Raw genomic sequence first — 20,454 nt, 5'->3', positions numbered from 1 at the left:
GATGACAAAAATCTCTAAGCACTTGCTTGTCTGTAAAGGATTTTATTTCTCCTTCACTGATGAAACTTAGTTTGGCTAGATATGAAATTCTGGGTTGAAAATTCTTTTCTTTAAGAATGTTGAATATCGGCCCCCACTCTCTTCTGGCTTGGAGAGTTTCCACCGAGAGGTCTGCTGTTAGTCTGATGGGCTTCCCTTTGTGGGTAACCCGAACTTTCTCTCTGGCTGCCCTTAACATTTTTTCCTTCATTTCAACTTTGGTGAATCTGACAATTATGTGTCTTGGAGTTGCTCTTCTCGAGGAGTATCTTTGTGGTGTTCTCTGTATTTCCTGAATTTGAATGTTGGCCTGCCTTACTAGGTTGGGGAAGTTCTCCTGGATGATATTCTGCAGTGTTTTCCAACTTGATTCAATTTTCCCCGTCACTTTCAGGCACTCCAATCAGACGTAGATTTGGTCTTTTCACATAATCCCACGTTTCTTGGAGGCTTTGTTCATTTCTTTTTACTCTTTTTTCTCTACACTTCTCTTCTCACTTCATTCATTTGATCTTCAACCACTGATACTCTTTCTTCCAGTTGATCAAGTAGGTTACTGAAGCTTGTGTGTTTGTCACGTAGTTCTCGTGTCATGGTTTTCATCTCTATCAGTTCTTTTAAGGTCTTCTCTGCATTGATTATTCTAGTTATCCATTCATCCATTCTTTTTTCAAGGTTTTTAGTTTCTTTGCGCTGGTTACATAGTTCCTCCTTTAGCGCTGGGAAGTTTGATCAACTCAGGCCTTCTTCTCTCAACTCATCAAAGTCATTCACAGTCCAGCTTTGTTCCATTGCTGGTGATGAGCTGCGTTCCTTTGGAGGGGGAGATGTGCTCTGATTTTTTCAATTTCCAGTTTTTCCGCCCTGCTTTTTCCCCATCTTTGTGGTTTTATCTGCCTTTGGTCTTTGATGATCATGACGTACTGATGGGGTTTTAGTGTGGGTGTCCTTTCTGTTTGTTAGTTTTCCTTCTAACAATCAGGACCCTCAGCAGCAGGTCTGTTGGAGTTTGCTTGAGGTCCACTCCAGACCGTTTGCCTGGGTATCAGCAGGGGAGGCTGCAGAAGATAGAATATTGCTGAACAGTGAGTGTTGCTGTCTGATTCTTGCTCTGGAAGCTTCGTCTCAGGGGTGTACCCAGCCGTGTGAGGTATGAGGTGACGGTCTGCCCCTAGTGGGGGATGTCTCCCAGTTAGGCTACTCAGGAGTCAGTGACCCACTTGAGCAGGCAGTCTGTCCATTCTCAGATCTCAACCTCCGTGCAGGGAGAACCACTGCTCTCTTCAAAGCTGTCAGATAGGGACTTTTACATCTGCAGAAGTTTCTCCTGCTTTTTGTTTAACTATGCCCTGTCCCCAGATGTGGAGTCTGCAGAGGCAGGCAAACCTCCTTGAGCTGTGGTGGGCTCCACCCAATTTGAGCTTCCCAGTGGCTTTGTTTAGCTACTTAAGCCTCAGCAATGGCGGGCGCCCCTCCCCCAGCCTCGCTGCCTCCTTGCAGTTAGATCTCAGACTGCTGTGCTAGCAATGAGGGAGGCTTCATGGGTGTGGGACCCTCCAGGCCAGGTGTGGGATATAATCTCCTGCTGTGCCGTTTGCTAAGACCCTTGGTAAAGCGCAGTATTAGGGTGGGAGTTACCCGATTTTACAGGTGTCGTGTGTCTCAATTTCCCTTGGCTAGGAAAAGGAATTCCCTTCCCCCTTGCACTTCCCAGGGAGGCAATGCCTCACCCTGCTTCAGCTCTCGCTGGTAGGGCTGCACCCGCAGACCAGCATCGACTGTCTGACACACCCCAGTAAGATGAATTCAGTACCTCAGTTGAAAATGCAGAAATCACCCATCTTCTGTGTCACTCACGCTGGGAGCTGGAGGCTGAAGCTGTTCCCATTTGGCCATCTTGGGTGCCCCCCAGGTTAGTGATTTTCTAGTATGATTTTGTATATCTATAAATGTAGCAGCTGTGCAAAAAGGATACTTAGGCTATTTAGCTTATTAGCTATTATACAGATTGCCCCTAAAAAGTTGCCCCTAGAAACCATATATTTGTCATTTGATAAGTTTTAGTTGTATTTTTCAATGTATATTTAAACAAATGCTAGTATATTTAAATTTGAAACTTCCCAAAACATGGTCATATTAACCATAAACATTTATTATTTTGAATAAATGAAATAAAATGCTTTTTACTTATCCATGTTAAATGCACCAAAATTATTCTCTTTTCTCAAAACAAACAAAAAAAAACCCACTCAGATCTTTATCATTTCAAAACTATAAATGTAGTCCTCTCAGTACATGAAGATGGCAATAACAGCTGACCCTGAGAAGCATATGTAACTTTTCCTGCATTAGAAGTGGACTTGTCTTGATTTTATTCTCATTCACACAGTGTCTTCTCATTGCCAACATGTATTTGAAGAAAGTCTAACCAAAAGGTGGGGAAAATGGTCTTTGACCAAGAAACAGACCAAAGTGAGCCAGTGACCCTCAAATCATCATACTGATTTAATCTACTCTTGTAAAATTCAACTCCATTCTAAGGAATTTAGACATATCCTAAGTAATTTGGAATCTGAATTTTAAACAGCACATTATGTACGTGACATGTACCTAGAAAAAAAATGCTTACAATGTAAATAATGCTACTGTGAGCTAAAATTAATATCAACAAATAAATCAGTTTTTATGATTCAGCACACACACAGGAATAAAAAAGAAATACCTAAGCAATATTAAACATAGTGACCATATGTATGAGTACATTCTGTTAGTTGTAAATGTAATTTTATATTCCTGTCCTAAGTATTTCCTGCCTTTTAGTACAGGTTGAGTATTCCTTATTTGAAATGCTTGGGATTGGATTTCAGATTTTTGAATGAAGGATGCTCAATCTGTAGTCAGTCCCTTGAGATAGATCTTAAGAGGGCACTATTGTTTACTCAAAACTTCATATACTTCATTTGATAATCTTTAAATAATCAGATTTAATTATTATAAAATTTGCCATTTCAAATCTCATTACTGAAAGGAATACCTGTTCTTCTGTTCTTGCTGCAATAACTGAGCAGCTATTTTCCTCAAATCAGTTATTTCCTTCAAATCATCATCCTCTTCCTCTGCCAGTAACTGTTCTTTCTCAAGTCTGAAAGGTGACACAATCATGGTTATCCAAAAAGTAAGGCAGACTACATTTTATGCCAGCTTTCAGAAATAGAAACCATTTTTGTTTTTAACACCATATGGAAGTTAAAATCCTAGGTCCTCCTTTTAAAATACTAAAATAAGAAATAAGGAAAACATCTATGTTCTCTACTCATTATGAAATGTAGCATACTGGCTGCATTAATATAATTAATGACTAACAAATAATAGCAAAGTATATAACCATTTTTTAAATTTCTGAAATGTGTAATGGTCATAGTAATCTAAAAATGTATATTTTCCAGCCTTGAGTATAAAAAGGACTGCAAAGTTCTATATGGCCTATCTTAATACATAAATTTAAAATGTTGTAAAATTTTGTCATTTAATTGAACCATCCTGTTTTTATAAGTTTATTGATTTTGATTTTTAAAATCTGTATATAAAATGTCTAAATAAAGAAAATCCAAAATAGGTTCAAATAAGATTGGCAAATTTGCCTGAAAATACTAATATATCATTTTTATAAAAGAGAACAAAAAAATTAAAATAGTTATTCAAACTCTAGTCATTTTATCTTAAGGGATTTCACTTTAAAAACAGTATCAAACCATGAATCTTTACATCATACATGCTACAGGTGACTCTCAAGTTTAAGCAACTGGCCTCATTAGATGAGGTGACAAAGTAAAAGAATGAAATCTAAAGAGTTCAAGACAAAGCAATGTACCTCCTTACAGGACATCAGAGATGATTAACTAATAACTGCTTTCAAATCTGACAAAGTCATTTGGAGGAAGCATAATGTAGAGAAAAGAGAAAAGTTTAAAAATCAAAGAGAGCTACGTTCATACTCTAGGTACTAGTGGACACTAGCTAAGTGATTTTAGGCATAAAACTTAAGAGTCTTTGAACTTCACCTTCCTCACCTGAAAAAATGAGGTCAATATCTACCCTGCAGCATTTTAATGAAGATAAAATGAGAAAGAAGGGAAAGCACATAGCACCAATCCTGGTACATGGTAGGTATTCACCAAATGTTCCTTCTTTCCTTTCTGCAGCTATAAAGCAACCTGAAGGAGTAACTGAAAAAATGTGGTAGGTCATATTCCATCATTTTATAAGATGAATAGTTCAGAAAAATCCAAAGCACAATTATTTTAATAAAATCTGGACATAAGTACCCTTAAAAGTCATAACCAGCCTGACCAAATGGAAAGTATAGTAGAACAAGAGACAGTACATCTGAGTTCCAGACATTTAAAACTCCTGGTTTCAGTGTCTTAATTGGTAAAGTGATGTCAATCTATTTCAGAGGGTTGTTAAATAGCCCAAATGAAGCAATGTATATGACGGTACAGTCCTCCTCAATAATAATAATAGAAGTCATCATTACACTTCAGGAGGAAAAATAGTGCATATCCTACACTCAAACGCTTACTATAATTTTGTGTTTAATTGAGGAATACAGATAGATGTGAAGTATTTATAAATTAACTAAACATAAGAGGTAAGTGAACAAAAAATTATATTTTACTCAGGTACTCTTTCAAGTAGGAATATCTAATGAATGGCTCAAGTGCTTATAAGTAACATTTCATTTTCATACGTGCTTACCTTTTTTCATCTCCTAATTCTTCATTTTTCTGAGATTTTTCAGAACATTTTTCTTTTCCCTTACATAAAAGAAAGTTACATTTTAAATTGTACAGTCCACTTTCATAAGATCAAGAAAGCATGTTATTAATATTTGTTCAAAGTTTTATTTACCTTAAAGAAAGATACAAATGATCCAATATGTGCATCTCCCTGTTCAGAAACTGCTACATCTTCTGTGTTGGGGTCAACAAAATCATATACCTCCTGGTCTAGGTACAGATTAATATTTATTAGAAAATGTACTTAGTAAACTGTATGCTTGACACTGCTGTCCTTAGAAAAATGTATATTTTCTCAATATAAGAGTTGGCTAAAGACAATATAATTTTTCAAAGCCCATTTTTAATGTGGGCTATGTACATGAAACAAAAATAGCAGGTACCATATCAATTACCTTTCTGAGAATCAGTCTTACTTCCTATTATGTGACTGTCATTTCTTGATGTCTGCTCTCTATTTGATTCTGAGACTTGAGAATGAAGGCTGACTGTGTCATCATCTGATGGCTAAAAGGAATAAGCAAAAAGTACAAATGAGGCATTTTAAACTTATGATATGGATTATGTTGCTTCAATTTTACATATGAATTACAGAATGTCTGCTTTACATCTCCAGTTTTCAAACCCCAAATTAACATAAGGTTTACTGCTCAGCTTTAAAAATCAGCATGCGGGCCGGGCGCGGTGGCTCAAGCCTGTAATCCCAGCACTTTGGGAGGCCGAGACGGGCAGATCACAAGGTCAGGAGATCGAGACCATCCTGGCTAACACGGTGAAACCCCGTCTCTACTGAAAAAAATACAAAAAATTAGCCGGGCGAGATGGCGGGCGCCTGTAGTCCCAGCTACTCGGGAGGCTGAGGCGAGAGAATGGCGTAAACCTGGGAGGCGGAGCTTGCAGTGAGCTGAGATCCGGCCACTGCACTCCAGCCTGGGCGACAGAGCCAGACTCCGTCTAAAAAAAAATAAAATAAAATAAAATAAAATAAAAATCAGCATGCCTTTTTTCAGTTTTAGTCATAAAATATAATGATCATATTTTCAAGCAAAGTAAACTCAAGTATGCACAAGGGTCTCTATTTCAATGCTCTAATAAAATTGTAAAACAGAATAGATCGCAATAGAAAATACTCACTTCTGTTGTGGATAATCGTTTCTCTCCATTATCACTTCCAATTCCAGAGTCAGGACCATGATTTTTATTTGGATAAAAATCTTCCATACTATGGAAATAGAAATTCTAAGAGCAGTTAGGGTTTTCTTCTTAAATAGATAATGCACACTTGACCTAAAATTTCCCTAGATAATACAGAATATATACTTTTGATGTCTAAGATCCTTAATTAAGGACATGAGGAGAAAAATATCAGAACTCTTCCTACAAAACATTTTATTCATGCCATTCATGCAATATTGTTCCCTTCGTGTACTCTACAATGTCAACTATCAACAATAACCTATTATTTCTCTTCAGAGATTCAGAAAATCAGGCTGCCTTGTTAGAACATTATCTTGACAAAAGACCTACTTTTTCCCATTGGTTTGTCAAATTTCATCACAGAGCTTCGAAACATTTTTTAACTTCAATGTATATGGTTTACTCTTCATTGGCTCTAAAAATATGCCTTATTTGTATAAATAATGCCCATCTAATACTTAAGAGAGGATGCAAAAATGAAGGCTACAAACTATTGAATATGCAATTCAATACTTTCAAATTCAACTTGTCCTTGCAAATTTCTGATTTACAAAAATATGCCACCCAGGAAGCAAAGTATTTTTCACTTAATTTGCAATTTCACCACACAGTCTACAATGACCACTTATTATGTATGAGGAACTGTGCTAAATGTTTAAAAGACAATACGTTACATATTTACTGTGAAAAACTGTAGCAAATTGATGGTGTTTTCTCGTTTTATATATGAGAAAACTTAGACTGGAAGGGATTAAGCAATTTATCCAAGGATATGCAACTTGCAGCCAGCAGTCCAAATTTGATCCCTCAATTATCTAGCACCAAAGTCCCTGGTCGTAATCACTATGTTATAATTCCTCTCCTAAAACCAGTTTCACGCAAAAAAAAAAAAAACAAAAAAAAAACCCAAAACAAAACAAAAAACAAAAAAACTGATTTTTATACTTTTCAGAAGTATACGAACACATTTAGGGAAGCACCTACCAAGTATCAGGTACTATGTTGAATGTTTAAGAGAAAACACATTTTTAAAATTTGCCTCCAAAGAGCTAGCTCTCAGCCCAGAGGAAAAATGAATGTGTTCAAATGTTTTGAAGACTATGACAAAGGTAAATACAAAGTGCTATGAGAAAAAAAAAAAGGTCAACTAATTCTCCTCAGTAAAGTTAGGAAAGGCGTCACTTAAGAATGTGGTATTTGAGCTCAGTCTTGAGGATGAAGAGGCGATAATTGTTAGCATTCATTGAGTGTCTATACTGTGTTATGTACTGTGCTAGATGCACCTCATATTTTAGACATAATTCTTATGGTCTTGAAGTTATAATTATTATTTCTTTTCACAAAGAAAAATAATAAAGCTTACAAAAGTTAACGTCCCAAGGGGAAAAATTACAACATTTACTGTTTATCATTTATTGAACTAATTGTTAGGCACACATTTAATTCTCACAACTGTAGAAGTGGGTACGGTTAACATTTAAATAAGGAAACAGGCTCAGAGAAGTCAAATAACTTACACAAGGCCACGGAGAAATTAAGTGGTTAAACCACGATTAGAGCCAAAATTCATCTGACTGCACTGCACAAAATACATTCGTGGATTTGTAGTAAATGACAATGATGATAATAAGCTATTTGCTGAGGAAATATTATGGGTAAGGCATTGTACTAAGTACTCTACATACATTTCTTCATGTAATCCTGACTGCACCTGTGTAATTATTTTCTTTTTTACATATGAGAAAACTAAGGACCACAGACATTAATACACAAGGACATACAGTTATTAAGAGTCATAAATGACTCTTCAAAGCCATATTATGTCTGACTCCAAAAGCTATTATATGTAACTACTGTAGTGCCTATCTATGTATAATAAAGAGTTTACAAAACAGACAAGGCGTGGAAGGGCATTCTAGGTAGTAAGAACCATACAGCCAGTGTCTGAGTATGAAAGTGGAAAGAACATACAAGAATTTTCTAAGTAGTTCAATACCAGCTGTGAGTGAGAAATTAACACAACTGACAACCCACTCTATAGACCTGCACTGTCCAATACGGTAAGTAGCCAGCAGCCATATACGGCCATTCCAAATTGAGACACACTATACACGTAAAATACATACTAGATTTCAAAGATTTAATATTAAATAAGCATGTAAAATATCTCACCAAGTTTTCACATTAATTACATGTTGAAATGATAATATTTTGGATATACCCAAATAACATGTATTTCTTTTTACTTTTTTCAAAATGGGTAACAAAAAAATTAAAAATTATATATGTGGCTCACATTATATTTTTTTTGGATGGTCCTGCTAGAGAATCTCTCCAAAATATATCTTAATTCTGCCATTTCTTTTCATCTCTATTGCAATCACTTTATTCTAGACCCCTCTGATCTCTTGGCAGTACTACAACAATCCAACTAGTCCCTGTGCTTCTATTTTTGCTTGCTTCCAATGTATTCTCCTATAAGCCAAAATAGTTTTTTTTAAACAAAAATGAGTCAAATCATGTTATTTCCCCACTTAAAACTGTCCAATGACTTCCCACTGTACTTTAAGTAAAATTCAAACTTCTTACCACATCCTACAAAGAATCCACATGACTTGAGCTCTGACTACCTCTCTAAAATCAACTTGTACCATGTTCCCCTTCAGCTACTCTGCTTCAACCACGCTGGTCTCCTTTCAGCTGTTTGAACACACAAAGTTCCTTCCTAACTTAAGGCCATGGCAATGTCATTCTTTCTGCCTAAGATGCTCTTACTTTGCTCTTCACAGAGCTGGCTTTTATTCATTCCCTGACCACATTCTTGGAATTTCAAATACATTCCTTCATAGCACTGAATACAATTTGAAATTTTATATGTGTGTGTATTTCCTTGCTTTGTTTATTCACTGACTCCTGCTCCACTACATTGTGAGCACCATGAGTGCCAAGACCAATATGTATGACATTCAACAAAACATACCTGAATCTACCAGTAGGCATTCAACTGATATTTGCAAAAATAAATGACTAAAACAGTAAATGCCATTACTAAAAGTAAATTCATGTTAAAATAAATATAAAGCAGATTAATAGAGATTAGAATGTCTTCATTTCAATTTTTAGAGCCTTGTTTGGTCTAATAATGTTCACAATATTAAACAATAATCTTTAAGAACTAAATCTAATGTTAGATATTAATTCTACTTGCAAAATAAAAATATTCAAGAAAAAGTCCCATTTGGGAATTCACGAACTTGTGCTGTTAACAGTAGTATTTACTATATTGCCATTCAAAGCAATATAAAATTTATCATATATTTATATGACAAATCTTTAAATATTTTAGGCAAAAGCATGGTCTACCTTTCGGTAGTCTCACCCCATTCTAGGTTATTTTCTAAACTATTACATAGATTTATACTTTCATAAAATCTTTCAGACCAATCTACATCTTGAAAGGATGAATTAAAAACAGAATGTTCCATCTGCCATCTCAAAATCTCATGAGGAGCAAAACACTGAAATCATAAACAACATCAAAGATGTTCATCAAATATGATATACCATTATATGTCATTATGATATATCATCTTTGATGCAGATATAAAGACTATGATGAAAGGGAAAAGGTATTCCTCAAATGTCTTGCTCTTCCACCAACCTTAGTTCAAAGTCAAATTCTACTTGTTGTTAACAAATGTACAACACAGTGATTACAAAAGTAAATTAATAGTTGTCACATGCTGAGAAATTAGTGTTTCTATACTATAATGTCAAACATTTACATTTTTACTACTAAAATGTTAATAATTGAGAAAATGTCAAAAATATTCTAGTATCCTAGAACTTCATTCTATGATGGTGATATGTAGCTTCAGTCAATTATTGATTTTAGTGCTGGACCAATGAGCCTAAATATATTCAGAACACTCAAGATTAATAAGTATATTTTATAAAAAGGGAAGACAGTAATCATCAAATGAAACTGTAAGAATGTTATATTACCTGTCTGTGAGAGGCTGGGAGGGCATTCGTTTACTCAATGATGGAAGATCCAGGGAATCTGGTTTCTTATCCATTCTGCAACATGCTTGAATATTTAAGTACTTAAATATGTGCACCTTACCCTTTAAACATATCTGTCAATAAAAAAGAAAGGAGATTTAATTATATAGTTCCAAATACAAATGACATCTATCATTTTAAACCATTGAATAGTCTCAAATTATACTGAGACATCACAATCTTGATTGGTACTTTGCATATTTAAGTAATTTGTACTTCTGACACCAAGTGGAAAAATCTGACAACACTGATACTAACTAAAATTCTATTGCCATCTCTGTTCTTATTGAAAAGACTTAATTGTTCTATATTTCACTGGAATTTTCTTGTTAAAAGCAGAATGTACAAACTACTAAACAATATAAAGTTTACAACTCATAAAAGTGGCCTTTATTCGAAAAAATGAAAAATACATATTCGTTGGAAAGGTAAGAAAAGAACAAATAATCTATGCAATTCTTTAAAGTAATCTCGTCCGAACCACTAAGATGTTTGGCATAAATACTGGAAAAGGCTAACATAAAAAATATAAATATAGGAAAAATGAGTTTGTTGAAAGGTACGATATTAGGCTGGTGAGATTAAAATAATAAAAGAAAACACTGGTCAATTCAACTAGAATAATATACTGAGAAATTACTTTCGTTGGCCATAGGGAAAATGAAAAATGAGGAATAAAATATTATGTGAACAAAGATATTCTGTATAAAAACAACAGAAAATGAGAGGTAAGAAAACTGTAAGTCAGCTTTACCAAGGTTAATTACAGTCACTAAGTGACATCAAATAAATATTTCTCAAAATTCTAATAAAAATGTAACATTTTATGGGCTCACATAAGCTTACCTCACATGCAAAAAAATCAGCAAAGAAAACAGTAAGACAAAAACATTAAAAAGCAATTATCATTCCAGGTTAAAAGGAAGAATGTTTCCTAGATAATTCTAACAGATACTAGGTCTGACGTGACCACTGAAAAATTTCATTTAAAAGGAAAATTAAAACTTTTGAGCTATTAGAATATAAATATATTAATTGCCAATTAAATGTGCTAAATATTAATTTTCTATTAATTATAAATTATTAATATTAAATATTATCAACTAAAATGTGCTAAAATTAAAATGTGTGAGGTAGTATTCTATGTCCAAACTAAACAAAAAGTTATCTTTTTTTTTTTTTTGAGACGGAGTCTCGCTCTGTTGCCCAGGCTGGGGTGCAGTGGCCGGATCTCAGCTCACTGTAAGCTCCGCCTCCTGGGTTTACACCATTCTCCTGCCTCAGCCTCCCGAGTAGCTGGGACTACAGGCGCCCGCCATCTCGCCCGGCTAGTGTTTTGTTTTTGTTTTTTTTTTTTAGTAGAGATGGAGTTACACCGTGTTAGCCAGGATGGTCTCGATCTCCTGACCTCGTGATCTGCCCATCTCGGCCTCCCAAAGTGCTGGGATTACAGGCTTGAGCCACCGTGCCCGGCCACAAAAACTTATCTTAATTATCAAACAAAGTGCTGGTAAATCACTATCTTTTGTAAATTTTAACTTTTTATCATAGTACTTCACGTACACAGTTTTTAAATTTAAAAATGATTACAAAGCTGACAAGACATAATCCTCAATTCTACTTCTCCTTTTCTTTTGGAAAACAGTGTCTCACTCTGTCACCCAGGCTGTAGTGCAGTGACGCAAACATGGCTCACTGCACCCTCGACATCCTGGGCTCAAGTGATCCTCCCAGATTAGCTGGGATGAAATTACAGGCATGTGTCACCATACCCGGCTAATCTTCTTTATATTTTGCAGAGGCAGGGTCCCACTATGTTGTTGCCCAGGCTGTTCTCAAATTCCTGGGTTCAAGGGATCCTCCCACCTCGGCCTTCCAAAGTGCTGGGATTACAGGCATGAACCACCGTGCCCGGCCCATTCTACTTCATTCAATCTCTAAGACCAAATTCCCACTTTAAACTCTTTTTGCTGAATTTCTGCTATTTGCCCTCATATTTATAAATAACATGCTTCTACTGCTATTGTTTTAAAATTTTCAACGGTAGATTTATTGGAGTCTCACTAAGGAAGATGAGGGCTTGGATTTCTTACATTACCCATACCACCGCCACCACCGTCCCAGCCTCCCCGCTTCCTATCAATTCACATAAATATACTTCTATGTTCAGAAGCATAACATAGTGGTTAAAGAGCATGGACTCCAGAGTCACACTGCCTTAGGTTGAATCCTGGCTCTAACCCATGCTAGCAATGTGACCTTGAACAAGTCATTTAACTTCTATGCCTCTGTTTCCTTATATGTAAAATGAGGATAATGACAGTACTTGTTTTACAGGGTTAATGTAAGAATTAAATGAGTTAATATATGTAAAGCATTTTCAACAGTGTCTAGAACACAGTAAATACTATATAAATCTCTGCTATTATAGTCACAATTTTTCACTAAATCAAAATCCAGTATATACATTACTATGACCAAGAAAATACTCACAGATAAACTCCACAGAGTAATATGATTGTATTTCCTTTCTCCTATAAGTTTTTGTTTTTCCTAAAGTAATTAACGGCCCCCATTTTTTTCTTTTGAAAAATTTTCTATATGCCTATTATAAATTCCTTCTTGACTCTGACAGAACTATAAAACATCTCTCCATGTGGACAAACCTATCAAGTCATCTCTTACTTTCTTTTTTCCTTTCCTTTTTTTTTTTAGAGACAACTCCTGTAGTCCAGACTACTGACTGGCTGCTTACTAGGCCTGTGTATATCTGTCAATCTCGGACATGAAGAATTCCTCCTTTTTTAGTTTACTCCCTCACTTTGGTATAGTACACCCTCTGCTAGCATCCTAAGAAAGGGTATATGGGAGTAAAAATTTCCAAGACCTTGCATGTTTGAAACCTTTTTCTATCTCACATTTGATGACAGTTTGAGTGTAGAATGTTAGAAATACTCCCTTAGTCCTTGAAGTTATCATTCCAACATCTGCCAGTTTCCACAACTGCTGCTAGAAAGCCATGCTGATTAGCACTCCTATGAATATGCTCCATTTTTCCTCTTTATTTTTTTCTTCGAGCTTTATTAAAGTATGAGTTACAAATAAAATTTTTTTATATTTAAGTGGCAGGTCCGTCCCACTGACCCTGATCCAACGACGGATGAAAGACGTACACTGACACAGATATTTTGCCTGTCATTCTAGTTAAGGGGCTCTGCTGCCTCAGTCTGCAGCATCTGCCTCGATAAGCTGGCGAAGTTTGCATTTATTTAGTACAGATTAAGTGACAAAGGTCTCGAGTAAACACCACTAGAGGGTAATTAACATTGCCGACCCCTCGAGTAGAGAGCAATCATGCACCTGCAGGTGATAAAAGTTGGGCTTAGGGCCACATGAGTAAACAAGCTATTTAGATAAACTCCCTTACATTCCTTTGTACCTACTTTAAGCTATTAACTCAAGGTAAGAGGATTAGGTTGACTTCAGCTAAATCTTTTACTGAAGCTATGCAACCCCCCAGCCTTCCAAGAAGGTTTGTGTCTATTTCCTGTAACTATCTTCGTAATTTTTCCTCTATAATTTTTCCCACCACCCTGACTGAACTCCCACATTTAAGGTGTACAATGTGATGCTTTGATATACAGTTGACCCTTGAACAACACAAGTTTGAACTGTGGAGGTCCATTATACATGGATTTTCTTCCACCTCTGCCACTCCTCAGACAGCTAGACCAACCCCTCCATTTCCTCCTCTTCAGCCCTGTTCAACGTGAAGACCACGGGGATGAAGATCTTTATGATGATCAACTTTCACTTAGTGAATGGTAAATATATTTTCTCTTCCTTATGATTTTCTTGATAACAATTTCTTTTCTCTAGCTTACTTGATTGTAAGAATACAGTAAATAACATATAACATATAAAATATGTGTTAGTCAACTGTTTATGTTATTGACAAGGCTTCTAGTCAACAGTAGGCTATTAGCAGCTAAGTTTTCTGCAATTCCAAAGTTATACAAAGATTTTTTACAGTATGCAGGGATCGGTGCCCCTAACCCTCATGTTGTTCAAGGATCAACTGTATTATACATTGTGAAATGAATACCACAGTCAAGCTAATTAACATGCCCATTACCTCATGTAATTACTTTGTTTGTGTGTGTAGTGAGAACACTTCAGTTCAACTCTCAACAAATTTCAAGCAAATACAATATTATTAACTATTATCATCATGCTATATATTAGGTCCCCAGTACTTATTCATCTTCCAACTGAAGGACGATACCATTTAAAATCTCCCTTTTATCCACACACCCCAGTCCCTGGTAACCACCATTCCATTCTCTGTCACTATGAGTTCAACTTTTTTTATTTTTTTAAGATTCCACATATACGTGAGATCACACAGCATTTATCTTTCTGTGTCGGGCTTATTTCAATTAGTATAATGTCCTTAAGTTTCATCCATGCTGTTGCAAATGACAGGATTTCCTTCTTTTTCTAAGGCTGAATAGTATTCCATTACACACAAACACACACACACCCCCACCACACACACACACACACACACACACACTATATTTTCTTTATCCATTCATCTGTTGACGGACATACAGGTTGTTTCCATATCTTGACTATAGTGAATAATGTTGCAATGAACATGGGAGTGCAGATTATTTCTTTAAGATCCTGATTTCATTTCCTTCGGATATTGTAATTTGTAAGGAATGTATACTTAGTCTTGCTCACATGTCCTATACACAGCTCCTAAAAATCTTATACGATCTCTTAAGTGGTAAGTATCCTTTTGTATGCCAATGAATGACTGGTGGCTGGGAGCTCCTGGATAGCCACAGGATAGGGGCCTGATTGCCAGGAAAACCAACCATGGGATTAGAGGGTTGAAACTTTCAATCCTACCTCCCTCACCTCCAGGAACCAGAGAAGGGCTGAAAGTTGAGATGATCACGAATGGCCAATGATGTAACCAATTATGCCTCCGCAATGAAGCCTCCACAAAAACCAAAAGGACAGGGTTATGAAAGCTTACAAATTGCTAAACACGTGGAGGTGCCTAGAAGGTGGTGTGTCCGAAGAGGGCATGAAAGCTTCACTGAGGCTCAGAAAATGATACCCCAAAATGAAAGCCTCAGAAGCAGTCTCAGAGGCATAAGTTTTTCTCTGATCTCCAGATGCCCCTCCCCTGTCTCTCACCTCCTCATTCTCACTGCAGGCAAGTCATGGAAACAAGAATTTCTCTTCCCCAAGGCCAGTCATAGGCACTAGAACTCCTTTTTTCCAAAGCCAGCCATAAAGCCTAATCTAACCTTCCCCTATCTTTCTGTGTAACCACTGGCCATAAAGAAATTAAAACCCTCATTCTAGAGGAGTATTACCCTATACCCAGGAGGAACAAACGCTACAACAGAGACATCAAGAAAAGGCCTTGCTAGGTCTTCCCACTCCATCTATTACCATTAGCTCATACTCTTTTTTTGTCCAATCATATTTCTACACTGCTGTCCCAGTCTCAAGTGAATCTAAGCATAAAGTCAGCTAACTTTCTCTATATCCTTGGGTCCTTATTCTGAAGGCTCCAGTATCATGTAAAACTATGATCAAATAAATTTGTTATCCTTTTATCTTGTTTACTTGTTTTTTGTTATAGGGGTATCAGCCATGACCCTTATGATGGGGAGGAAAGTGATCATCCCCTCTCCACCCCTTCAGTTAGCACCCCTTCTCATATGCCTTGTACTATCCATCTCTTCCATCCGGCTATTCATTTGTATCCTTTGTAATACATTAGCAATAGTAAGTAAAATGTTTCGCTGAGTTCTGTGAACCACTCTAGTAAATTAATTGAATCTGAGGAGGGGGTCATGGGAACCTTAATTTATAGCTGGTCAGTCAGAAGTATAGGTGAGCAGTCTGTGGGACTGAGCTCTTAACCTGTGGGATCTGATGTTAACTCCAGGTAGTGTCAGAATGGAATCGAATTACAGGACACCCAGTCAGTGTCTGCTGGAGAAGTGAAGAAATCTCCACACATTTTTGACCAGAAGTGAAGTATTCTGTATTGAGAGTCAGAATAGAAAAAACAGTTTGGTTAATTTTTCTATCTCTTACAGATGTATACCCAGAGGTAGGACTGCAATATTGTATGGTAGTTCTATTTTTCATTTTTTGAGGAAGCACTATACTGTTTTCCATAATGGCTGTACCGCTTTACATTCCCATCAATAGTGTACCACGGTTCCCTTTTCTCCATATCCTTGCCAGCATTGGTTATCTTTTCTTTTTGATAACAGGCATCCTAACAAGTGTGAAGTGATACCTCATTGTGGTTTTGATTTACATTTCCCCAATGATTAGGAATGCTGAACATCTTTTCATAGAGCAGTTGGCCATTTGTATGTCTTCTTTGAAAAAATGTCTATTCAAGTCCTTTGCCTATTTTTCAATTTTTTTTTTTTTTTTGCTATTGAGTTATATGAATTCCTTATATATTTTGGCTATTAACTCCTTATCAGATATATGGCTTACAAATATTTCTGGATATCCACACAAAAAAATAAATAAATGTGCTCCCTTTTGTTTCAATGTAAGCCTTTGGTGTTTTGGTCTCTGTGTTTCATGTTAGAGATTATTCTTGCAATATCTCATGATCCTTGGCTGTCTGTTCATTTTCTTTCTACTTTTTTTTTTTTTTTTTGAGACAGAGTCTCACTCTGTAGCCCAAGCTGAAGTCCAGTAGCACAATCTCAGCTCACCGCAACCTCCACCTCTGAGGCTCAAGCAATTCTCATGCCTCAGCCTCCCCAGCAGCTGGGACTACAGGCACGTGCCACCATGCCCAGCTAATTTTTTGTATTTTAGGAGAGACGGGGTTTCACCATATTGCCCAGGGTGGTCTCAAACTCCTGAGCTCAGGTGATCTACCCACCTCGGCCTCCCAAAGTGCTGAGATTACAAGTGTGAGCCACCGCACCTGGCCTTTTTTTTTTTTTTTTTTAAAGACAGGGTCTCACTCTGCTGTCTAGGCTGTAGTACAGTAATGTGATCAGGGCTCACAGTAGCCTCAACCTACTGGGTCCAAACAATCCTCCCACCTCAGCCTACCAAAGTCCCAAAGTACTGGGATTATAGGCATGAGCTACCATCCAACCTGTCTGTTAATTTCCAAAAGGGATAATAAAAACAAACTGGAAGCTCTGTGTACATGGGGAAGTTTCCTGATGGTGTTTCCATCTATCTGGTAATCAGACACAGGCTAGCCATTTCATCAGGTGACTCCAAAAGTTCAGTATATAGATAGGTCTCTTCTCCTGCTGCAGTTTACTGAGGAAGAAATCCACCAATTCTGCCTGAAATATGTAAGACAGGCTGCAAGCATTCTGAGAGCCAAACTGGAGCGCCTCAACATTCAGTATGCAAGCATTCACTGATTTCAATATGGGGTCTCGCTCTTGCTATATAAGCTGTACCTAGAGCCCCTGACTCTGGTTCAATCCCTTTATAGCTTCACTGTCCAATAGGGTACCACTAGCCACATGTGTCTATTTATTTATTTAACTTTAAGTTCTGGGATACATGTGCAAAACATGCAGGTTTGTTACACAGATATTCATGTGCCATGGTGATTTGCTGCACCTATCAACCTATCATCTAGGTTTTAAACCCCGCATGTATTAGGTATATGTCCTAATGCTCTCCCCCTCCCCTTGCCCCCCACACCCCAACAGGCCCCAGTTTGTGACGTTCCCCTCCCTGTGTCCATGTGTTCTCATTGTTCAACTCCCACTTATGAGTGAGAACATGTGGTGTTTGGTTTCCTGTTCTACATGTTTATTTAAATGTAAATTAATCAAATCTAAATGAAATAAAAATTCAGTTCTTTTGTCACACTATACACTTTCAAGTACTCAGTGGCCACTATGGTTACCATATTGGACAGTGCAGATATAGAACATGCTCATCACCACAGCAAGTACAAATGGGATGGTGCTTCTTTAAGGAGTAAACACCAGTCTTCTGCTGAGGCAAGAAGTGAGTCATCACCTGGCCACTAAGCTAACGAAGAAAATCTAAGGATCTACCTACTCCTTAGAATAAATTCTGGGCTTCTGTTGATGCAAGTAAGGCATAGTCTGTGGCTGTGGGGCTGAGGGAAAGAATCTGAGGGTGTAAATATTAGAACTGTGGTGTTTAATATGGGAGCTACCAGTCACATGCAGCAATTTAAATTTAAATTTAAATAAATCAAATTAAAATAAAATTTAAAATTTGGTTCCTTAGTTGCACTAGCTATATTCCAAGCATTCCACAGCCACATAAACAAGTGGTTACAGTATTGGACCGTTGTCAATTATAAAACATTTCCATCATTCAGAAAGTTCTACCGGACAGCACTGTCTTAGAAATTCCACAAACCATCATGTTTTCAGTACTTAATCCCTATATTCAGAGTTACATGTTTCCTCCAATACTCAAGCCATTCCCAGGTTTGAGGCTGTAAATCAACTTGAATCTGATTGCCTTCTCCTAGAGCAGGCACAAGTTTCAGCTTTCTTCATTCTGCTAAGGCAGCTACCACCAGGACTCTAGCCAGTCTTTATTTGAATTAGAAAAGGTAACCCCTTTGGAATGAGTGGAATGTACTTTTGTAGGAAGAAAAAGACTACCTTTCTTCTGGATATCTGCAAACCCTCTGCCAGGACATACAGCATAAAGTACCATTTCACTGCTACTTGCTCCTCAGCCAAATAATCTTGTGCAGTCTAAGTAAACGTACTAGTTTCTACTATTCTATTTTCCATTTTCAGAAATTCTGTTGGCATCTCTTCCCCACTGTCTTCTTTCTTCTCTTTCATACTTTGTCCATAGTGGATTATATCATCATTTATTCCTTAACTATCATTTAAAAGGATTCCACATGGATTTAATCCTCATTAAACTAAAAGTCATAATTAATATTTTCCACTTGTATTTTGTTCTTTCTGTTATAATTCCATCTCTCAGTGCCAAGAACGTGCTCCAATCAATCCCACAACAAATCCCAAGTAGATACATACCTGAGTAGGAAATAAAGTAGAAAGACTTCAGAGTCTCTTTTGTAAATAACTAACAACCAGAATTATCAGTTCACAAGCAGAAAGTTATTATCTGGGTTTTCTAAATGCTATCCTAGAGCCTAAGCTAAAACTCCTACCAAAGTGCAAAAGGCAATGCTCAGAAAAACTTTAGACAACAGTGCTTGAACAACAAATTGGCTCTTGATTTAGGTGCTTTTTGATTTACCAGTCACAAACAGATAAAATTATGAATAAAAATGAGAAGAAACATGTAAAGTATTTTTATTACAAACCTGTGCTGGTGGTACTTGCAATGGATTGTTATCCAAAATTATTACTTGTAAATGATGCAGCTTTCTGTAGCAAACTGGAATTTCGGTCACTTTATTACAAGAGAAATCCAGCTTCACTAAGGGAAGATCTCCTAATTCTGGTCAGAAATGAAAAATAATTAATTAAATTTTACATAGTTACTCTCTTATTCATGTGAGTAAAAATAGTGAACATCTTACCATCTGGCAAAACATGAAGATTATTTCTTCTTATATTTAGCTCTCTAAGTGAATGTAATTTTCCCATTTGTTGGGGAAGGACTTGAATCTCATTGCAGCTAATATCCTAAGGAAAACAATAAAACAGAATTATAACAAGCTAACTGAGAAATACATACATACATATATATATATTCTAATTTTTAAATTAAAGCACGGTTAACAGCTAGCAAAAGTTACCCTCTAATGTCATTGCTCTAAAGATGGATTATCTGGCAGATTTCTATTTATATGACATCATGAAGTCAATCTAGCACAGTAAATAGAAACTTTCCATACAAAAATGTAAGATTATATCTTAGGACTACATAAGTCAACCTCTCAAAAATCTCAACTAAAGGCCAACTCATACTAGCCAAAACCAGAAGTAAGAATGATCCAGCACTCTTCATGTGGAGGTAAAGTAAAAGACTTACAACTCTCACACATTGTGTAATCTGTCAATTACAGTAGCTGTCTTGAGATACTTGGCTGGGCAGAAACTAAGAAAGTCAAGGGTTTATAAATGTGCACTGGAGAAACAGACTATGATCAGGATGGATTTAACTAAATCTATTTCTCCAAAGGGACACAAAATGAGAAGTTACAAGCCCCAACACTTGTGACTCATATCATAGTTCAAAAACAGTATGGCGATTCCTCAAGGATCTAGAACTAGATGTACCATATGACCCAGCCATCCCACTACTGGGTATATACCCAAAGGATTATAAATTACTCTACTACAAA

The 20,454-nt window shown here is 36.6% G+C and overlaps 1 protein-coding gene across 2 annotated transcripts in view; it reads right to left on the bottom strand.

Annotated features, from left to right (window-relative positions):
* Positions 1–20,454, bottom strand: part of LRCH2 (leucine rich repeats and calponin homology domain containing 2) — a 131,733-nt gene that overhangs the window by 56,170 nt on the left and 55,109 nt on the right. For both annotated transcript variants that reach the window (XM_033201490.1, XM_033201491.1), the window contains exons 4-11: positions 19,687–19,792; positions 19,468–19,604; positions 10,041–10,174; positions 5,973–6,060; positions 5,234–5,345; positions 4,951–5,048; positions 4,798–4,856; positions 3,074–3,181 (exon numbers count right to left, since the gene is read on the bottom strand). In XM_033201490.1, the coding sequence (XP_033057381.1) occupies positions 3,074–3,181; positions 4,798–4,856; positions 4,951–5,048; positions 5,234–5,345; positions 5,973–6,060; positions 10,041–10,174; positions 19,468–19,604; positions 19,687–19,792 (842 nt within the window). The remainder of the gene's footprint in view (positions 1–3,073; positions 3,182–4,797; positions 4,857–4,950; positions 5,049–5,233; positions 5,346–5,972; positions 6,061–10,040; positions 10,175–19,467; positions 19,605–19,686; positions 19,793–20,454) is intronic.

Source organism: Trachypithecus francoisi, unplaced genomic scaffold (genome assembly GCF_009764315.1).
Source record: "Trachypithecus francoisi isolate TF-2019V2 unplaced genomic scaffold, Tfra_2.0 Lachesis_group6, whole genome shotgun sequence".
NCBI lineage: Eukaryota > Metazoa > Chordata > Mammalia > Primates > Cercopithecidae > Trachypithecus > Trachypithecus francoisi.
The sequence above is the reverse complement of the archived record's forward strand: the minus strand, read 5'-3'. Positions and strand labels throughout refer to the sequence as shown.